This window comes from Homarus americanus, unplaced genomic scaffold (genome assembly GCF_018991925.1).
Source record: "Homarus americanus isolate GMGI-L3 unplaced genomic scaffold, GMGI_Hamer_2.0 scaffold44492, whole genome shotgun sequence".
Taxonomy (NCBI): Eukaryota; Metazoa; Arthropoda; class Malacostraca; order Decapoda; family Nephropidae; genus Homarus; species Homarus americanus.
Window position 1 is genome coordinate 2,501 of NW_024752411.1, and position 9,686 is coordinate 12,186.

At 37.2% G+C, this 9,686-nt stretch overlaps 1 protein-coding gene across 1 annotated transcript; it reads right to left on the bottom strand.

The window, feature by feature from the left end:
• Positions 1 to 6,338: 6,338 nt before the first annotated feature.
• LOC121855084 (probable inactive receptor kinase At1g48480) lies at positions 6,339 to 7,103 on the bottom strand. Its single transcript, XM_042349909.1, has one exon. The coding sequence runs from the start codon at positions 7,101 to 7,103 to the stop codon at positions 6,339 to 6,341; it is 765 nt and encodes a 254-aa protein (XP_042205843.1).
• Between the last annotated feature and the right edge of the window lie 2,583 nt (positions 7,104 to 9,686).

The following is a 9,686-nucleotide window of genomic DNA, read 5'->3' on the forward strand; positions in this document are numbered from 1 at the left end:
CCATCCATCATCACTACATATAACACCACCCATCATCACTACATATAACACCATCCATCATCACTACATATAACACCATCCATCATCGCACCTACATATAACACCCAATCCTCATCTACATATAGCACCACCCATCATCACGACATATAACACCATCCATCATCACTACATATAACACCATCCATCATCACTACATATAACACCAATCATCATCACTACATATAACACCATCCATCATCACTACATATTACACCATCCATCATCACTACATATAACACCATCCATCATCACTACATATAACACCACCCATCATCACTACATATAACACCACCCATCATCACTACATATAACACCATCCATCATCACTACACATAACACCATCCATCATCACTACATATAACACCAATCATCATCACTACATATAACACCACCCATCATCACTACATATAACACCACCCATCATCACTACATACACCAATCATCATCACTACATATAACACCATCCATCATCAAAAATATAACACCAATCATCATCACTACATATAACACCAATCATCATCACTACATACACCAATAATCATCACTACATACACCAATCATCATCACTACATACACCAATCATCATCACTACATATAACACCATCCATCATCACTACATATAACACCAATCATCATCACTACATATAACACCAATCATCATCACTACATATAACACCATCCATCATCACTACATACACCAATCATCATCACTACATACACCAATCATCATCACTACATACACCAATCATCATCACTACATACACCAATCAACATCACTACATATAACACCATCCATCATCACTACATATAACACCATCCATCATCACTACATATAACACCATCCATCATCACTACATATAACACCAATCATCATCACTACATATAACACCAATCATCATCACTACATATAACACCAATCATCATCACTACATATAACACCAATCATCATCACTACATATAACACCACCCATCATCACTATATGTAACACCATCCATCATCACTACATATAACACCATCCATCATCACTACATATAACACCAATCATCATCACTACATACACCAATCATCATCTCTACCACATACACCAATCATCATCACTACATACACCAATCATCATCACCACATACACCAATCAACATCACTATATAACATCATCCATCATCACTAAGTATATAACACCATCCATCATCATCACATATAACACCATCCATCATCACCACATACATCATCATCAATACATATAACACCAATCATCACCACTTATAAATAATTCATCCATCACCACATACACCAATCATCATCACTACATATAACAATTCAATCATCACTACATAACACCATCCATCATCACTACATATAACACCATCCATCATCACTACATATAACACCACCCATCATCACTACATATAACATCATCTATCATCACTACATATAACACCACCCATCATCACTACATACAACAACATCCACCATCACTACATATAACATCATCCATCATCACTACATATAACACCATCCATCATCACTACATATAACACCACCCATCATCACTACATATAACATCATCCATCATCACTACATATAACAACATCCATCATCACTACATATAACACCAGTCATCATCACTACATATAACACCAATCATCATCACTACATATAACACCATCCATCATCACTACATATAACACCAATCATCATCACTACATATAACACCAATCATCCTCACTACATATAACACCATCCATCATCACTACATATAACACCATCCATCATCACTACATATAACTCCAATCATCATCACTACATATAACACCATCCATCATCACTACATATAACACCATCCATCATCACTACATATAACACCATCCATCATCACTACATATAACACCATCCATCATCACTACATGATAACACCATCCATCATCACTACATATAACACCAATCATCATCACTACATATAACACCATCCATCATCACTACATATAACACCAATCATCATCACTACATACACCAATCATCATCACTACATATAACACCAATCATCATCATCACTACATATAACACCAATCATCATCACTACATATAACACCAATCATCATCACTACATATAACACCATCCATCATCACTACATACACCATCCATCATCACTACATACACCAATCATCATCACTACATACACCATCATCATCACTACATACACCAATCAACATCACACATCCATCATCATCTACATATAACACCATCCATCATCACTACATATAACACCAATCATCATACATATAACACCAATCATCATCACTACATACACCAATCATCATCACTACATATAACACCAATCATCATCACTACATATAACACCAATCATCATCACTACATATAACACCAATCATCATCACTACATATAACACCAAACATCATCACTACATATAACACCACCCATCATCACTATATATAACACCATCCATCATCACTACATATAACACCCATCATTACTACATATAACACCAATCATCATCACTACATATAACACCATCCATCATCACTACATATAACACCAATCATCATCACTACATATAACACCAATCATCATCACTACATATAACACCATCCATCATCACTACATATAACACCATCCATCATTACTACATATAACACCAATCATCATCACTACATATAACACCATCCATCATCACTACATATAACACCACCCATCATCACTACATATAACACCATCCATCATCACTACATATAACACCATCCATCATCACTACATATAACACCAATCATCATCACTACATATAACACCATCCATCATCACTACATATAACACCAGTCATCATCACTACATATAACACCAATCATCATCACTACATATAACACCATCCATCATCACTACATATAACACCAATCATCATCACTACATATAACACCAATCATCCTCACTACATATAACACCATCCATCATCACTACATATAACACCATCCATCATCACTACATATAACACCAATCATCATCACTACATATACACCATCCACCATCACTACATACACCATCCATCATCACTACATATAACACCATCCACCATCACTACATATAACACCATCCACCATCACTACATATAACACCAATCATCATCACTACATACACCATCCATCATCACTACATATAACACCATCCATCATCACTACATATAACACCATCCACCATCACTACATATAACACCATCCACCATCACTACATATAACACCAATCATCATCACTACATACACCATCCATCATCACTACATATAACACCATCCATCATCACCACAGACATACTTCTTTGTTTTATATAGATTAGATGGGTCAAATTTACTTCTCTGACTCCCATAAGTATTTAGATTTTTAGACTCAAGATGAGTTATTAAATGCTGTTAAAAAAGGAAAATCTACAGCACCAGGTGAAGACTGTGTGACTTAGGAAATTTGGAACTGCTTAGTTAGTATGGAAAATAGTCCATTATTAGATTTATTCAACATGAGCTATACAGAGGGTAGATTACCAACAGAATGGAAGAAAGTGATAGTTATCCCTGTCCCTAAGGCAACTGGTGGATACAGGCCAGTGTCTTTAACATTTTGTTTTTGCAAGATGATGGAGAGAATATTATTACATGGGCTTGTATATATTGTGGGGGAAAATCTATCTTGTAATTTATTTGGTTTTTTGGAAGGGAAATGTACTTCAGACTGTGTTATAAAATGTTTATCAAATGATGCAGACAGATGTAGAGTTTTTGTGGATTTACAAGGAGCATTTGATAAAGCTCACAGTGAAGTAGTTATGAATGAACTGGCTGCTCTAGGGGTATCAGGGGAGTTGTTACACTGGATAGGTGACTACTTGCATGGAAGGAGAGCCTGTGTATGGTATCAGGGATGTTTGTCTGAGGAAAGAGCACTTGAACTAGGGGGAGTATTGAGCCCAATGTTATTTAATGTGTTAATGAACAAGATAGCCTGACACAAATATCCCACAGGAGTTGTAACCATCATTTATGCAGATGACATCATATTTCAAGGAAACTCTGTCAAAAATTTGCAGATTGCATTAAATAATTTTAGTGTTCTTTCTCAAAAGATGGGCTTAGTTATCAATGAAGAAAAAACCAAGTGTGAATGTAAAGGAAGAGGAACTGAATCCGTTTTTCTAAATGGAAATTTTTTTGAGAAATTGTCAATGTATAAATATTTAGGAATATATATTGGCTTTACCTAGTGAAAGTAAAGAGGCAGAAATACATCATGTCCTCACTCAATGTAGAGCAAGATTACAGCCCTTGAAGGCTCTAGCATGTTGTGGTAAAGGTGCTGGGGTACCCATACTGAGAATGATGTATATTTCTACCATCAGATCACTTATAGACTATGTCCTCTCTTGTACTGCTGAAGGAAGGCTACAGGAGCTTGAGATCATGCAAAATGAAGCAATGAGAATAATTTTAGGGTGTCAAAAGGATGCAATGATTGAGATAATGAAAATGGAACTAGGGTTACAGAGCATTTCACAGAGGGTCAATGAAATTAATACAGTTGCAGCAGTTCGATTAATGAGAGGGAACAGTGGGGGTAAATTTGTACAAGATATAAATGATGGTTTAAAAGGTAAACGGACCTTCTGTAGGCAAGGCAAGGGAGGATGCATGAATGGATTAGTAAATATTATTAAAAAATGTAATCTGGCAGACTGGTGTACAGCTGTTCAGAAGAGTTGTAAGAATCCACCCTGGGAAGAACGAGAAGTAGAGTTAGACATAGTGCCTCTCACAATGAAGAAATTATTACATGAACCAGGACAGTTAAGGGCTTTATATGGGAATAAGATTAGTAATTTGCCTAAAATAAACACATTGCATGTATATTGTGACGGTTCAGTTATGTCAAGTGGCAGGGCAGGGTGCGGGATCCTTATAAGACAGTACACAGAACAAGGGAATGATGACATCAAAATTGGACTTCGGTTGAGCAGTTTTATTTCATCAACACAAGCTGAGTTATATGCAATCTTAGTATGGTTGGAAAATGTTGTAAATGTGTATAAAGATGCATATTTTTTTGTTGATAGTAGGGCAGCTTTGGATTCTTTGAACAGTGGGAGTCCAGTCTTTGAACACATTATTGGTTCATGTAGAAAATTAGTAAATACAATAAGGAAAAATGGCCATAATGTTCAATTTGTATGGGTCCCTTCACATGTGGGGATTGGTCTTAATGAAGCAGTAAATATAATAGCAAAAAGAGCCACGGAAAAGGCCGAGATCGACATAATATGTACTAAAACCTTGAAACAATTAAGGAGCAAATTACGGAAAATACAATCAATAGAAGATAATTTCAAAAGGAATGAAATATACGAGAAAAGGGAAACAATGAAACATTACCATCATGTTCTCATGAACACAAAATTTACATATGGGAAAGATGGGAGTAGGTGGAAAGATTCAGTGTATATGAGGTTAAGATTAGGATATAAATATTATTGGGAACTTGGAGCTGAGAGAAGTGAACAGGATAAAGAATGTAGAGTTTGTAGAACACCCAGATCCCATACCCTGCCACATTATATACTGGAATGCCCATTGCTTAATGTATATAGAAATGCCCATATAAATAATGTCCCCATGCAAATAGAGTGGATGTATAAAAATAGGAAAATAGATGATATATTAAAGAAATATAGAAATTTTTCATCTAGAATATAACTATGTATGTATATAACTGATTATATGAAATATTAGGGATTTATGTGAGACCTGAGAGGGACATTCCTGGATTGGGGTGGGGATGACTTATGTCACTTCATCCCTTTGAGATGTACTAATGTTTTTTGTATCTCAATAAACGTATCAATCAATCTGTACCTAGACATGCAGACTAGATTTTTCTGATGGCTTGTGATGAGTTAGGAACGATTTAGACCTTCAATCCTATCATAAATAACTAGTTTTCTCAGTCACGTGATGTTTTAGCAACTTTAACCCTTATTTTGTAGAGTTTTGGTCCCAATTTATTTAAAAATATAATTAACATCGTGAATTTAAGCGTTTTCCTTACCCATTGATCTGCCATCTTATGAAAAAAAGTCCAAGGTTGTGCTGTTGAAGGTTTGAGTTAGGGGAATGTTGAAGTCAGGCGGACAAGGAATCGGATGCAAGGTTTACCTGTCGTTTGAGTTTTGTTTTTCGTTTCGTTCAGATACGCTGTGGGAAGGTGAGAGATAGTGTGTGCTTTATAGCTTGGGGCCTAAAATTTTTTCTTCAACTGATGATTTCTCGGAATTCTCGGAGGAGGTGTGGTAGTGATGGCCGGTCAGTGCGGCGCTTGGTCATGGCCTTCTTGGCGAGTTTTGTGACCTCTGGATGGTCCCCTGGGGCCTCCTTGATCAATTCCATCAGGACAAACCCGAAAGAATATGTATCTGAATTCTTGGTGGTCCTAAACCCACGGCAGACTTCAGGGGCCATCCAGGGGAAGTCCTCGTGTAGGCAATCAGCGCTGACTTTACAAGACTTACCGATCTCACAGGCCAGACCGAGGTCAATGAGGCTGACCTCTGGCCGGGATGAGGGCCCTTGGATCATTATGTTATCCTCCTTGATGTCATTGTGTGCTAGACCTTTCGTGTTCATCTCAAGGATTTTCTCACCAAGGAGGAGCCCCAGTTGTATAAGGTCATATTGGCAGATCAGGTTATCTTCAGAGAGAAGGTGGTTGAGTGTGAGCTTACCCCTGAAGGACTGGAGGATCGCTGGAGGTTTTGGACAGTACCCAAGTACCTTAGGAATCCCCCCAGCACCATCGAGGGCATACATCTTGGCAGCCTCATCCTTGAAGAATTTTTTGGCTGATGGTGACACTGCCTTTTTCAAAACAGCTACATCATTTCCCCACTTGACAAGGTAAGCAATTGCGTGCGCTCCCTCCCCAAGAATTTCCGCTCCGTCTTGTAGGAGGTCAGTCACGTCCTCAGGGAGAAGCTCATACACCCAATCTTGGAAGTTTTCTGTTTTTCGGCAAGCCATTTTTAATTATCTGTATCGACTCAGCCTTCTCCAGGACATCAAATTATTATTTGGGGGTTAGATGCGTTTTTGAGGCGCTGAAGTGATAGTTGTTGTGCAATGAAGTGAAGAGGTGCCTTATAGTGTAGTGAAGAGGTGCCTCATAGTGTGGTGAAGATGTGTAGTGAAGATGTGCCTCATAGTGTAGTGAAGGAGGTGTAGTGAAGATGTGCCTGATAGTGTAGTGAAGAGGTGCCTAATAGTGTAGTGAAGATGTGTAGTGAAGATGTGCCTGATAGTGTAGTGAAGTAGTTGTAGTGAAGATGTGCCTGATAGTGTAGTGAAGTAGTTGTAGTGAAGATGTACCTGATAGTGTAGTGAAGATGTGCCTGATAGTGTAGTGAAGATGTGCCTGATAGTGTAGTGAAGTAGTTGTAGTGAAGATGTGCCTGATAGTGTAGTGAAGTAGTTGTAGTGAAGATGTGCTTGATAGTGTAGCGAAGTATTTGTAGTGAAGATGTGCCTCATAGTGTAGTGAAGATGTGCCTAATAGTGTTTTTTTTTTTTTTACGGGGATTAGCCCACCCGGACACAGGTCACTGACCCACATCAGGGCCTGGGGGGCGAAAATGTTAATAATAATAATAATAATAATAATAATAATAATAATAATAATAATAATAATAATAATAATTAATAATAATAATAATAATAATAATAATAATAATAATAAATAATAGTCATAATAATTCATAATAAATAAAATTTATGATAAAACAAACAAAATAAAATAATAAAATAATGATGATAATAATACAGTAACTGTAATAATAATAATATTAATAATAAAGAACTATAAATACAAAAATGAATAAAAAGATCAAAAGTGAGAAACAATATATGTATGTTGTATTGTCAAAGTAAGAGAAACAACTGAGACCCTGCAATTGTGTGAAAATGAAGCAGAAAGTCAGATCATCAACCTAGGACTTGGTCACATATGGCAGCAGGGTCTACCATTAGACAACACATTATGCTGCCAATATCTTCCCAGGCGGTAGTACCTCCCTGTTTGGTAACTGCCTACTACCTACTACCTGTAATGAAGTAGTTGTAGTGAAGATGTGCCTAATACACCTTTTCACATATCCGTCGAGACATTGTTTTATAACTATTTGACAAATTTCATAACCGAATGACACAACACATATCGAATGACAATCTAAAATAACTGTTGGTGGTCTGTCATTCTCCAATTGTTACATTCTCAAACTCTATGTAGACTGTCGGTTTATTGTTCACGGCTGTCAACTTCATAACTTACGTTAATTACTTCTGTCAGCATGAACCAACAGTTATTTTAGAGTGTCATTCGATATGTGTTCTGTCATTCGGTTATGGAACAATGTCTCGACGGATATGATGAAAAGGTGTATTTTCATTATTTCGTCACTATTTCATCTCTTATCGTCATTTATCGTGACATCGTACTATTTCGTCACTTATCGTACTATTTCGTCACTTATCGTCAGTATTTCGTCCTTTATCATCAAATATCGTCACTATTTCGTCACATATCATCAATAATCGTAACTAATCGTCACTATATCGTTACATATCATCAATTATCGTCACTAATCGTCACTTTTCGTCACTTATCAATTATCGTCACTATTTCGTCACCACTCGTCACTTTTTCGTCACTTAGGGATACTTTTAGAAACGTATGGAAAATATCTTATCTCTTTTTGAATGATGGTGTGTGTGTGTGTGTGTGTGATAGGCAGAGAAAGAGAGTGAGAGAGAGTTCTTCTTCTTCTTCTTCTTCTTCTTCTTCTTCCTCTTCTTCTTCTTCTTCTTCTTCGCCTCCTCCTCCTCCTCCTTAACCCCTCCTCTCTTCCCCCTCCTCCTCCTCTTCCTATCTTCTCTGGTCACCCCTCCTCCGCCTCCTCGACAAATCCGTTTTCTCTAATAAATTAATTGAGAAACAAAGAAAACGTTTATTTATGGGTAACTACAGTATACACCCCTACAGCATACACCCCTACAGCATACACCACTACAGTATACACCACTACAGTATACACCACTACAGTCTACACCACTACAGTATACACCACTACAGTATACACCACTACAGTATACACCCCTACAGTATACACTTATACAATTACTAGTAGGTATACACATATATATACAATTACTAGCAGTATACAATTACTTATAGTATACAATTTCTACAGTATACACCACTACAGTATACACCACTACAGTATACACCCCTACAGTATACACCACTACACTATACACCCCTACAGTCTACACCCCTACAGTATACACCACTACAGTATACACCCCTACAATATACACCCCTACAGTATACACCACTACAGTATACACCACTACAGTAATTACTTTGCTTAATGACCCAGCCAAACCTAGTTAAATGACCTTGTTCTTGTGTAGTGGTGGTAGTGGTGGTGGTAGTGGTGGTAGTAGTGGTGGTAGTAGTGGTGGTGGTAGTAGTGTTGGTAGTGGTAGTAGTAGTGGTGGTAGTAGTGGTGGTAGTAGTGGTGGTAGTGGTGGTGGTAGTGGTGGTGGTAG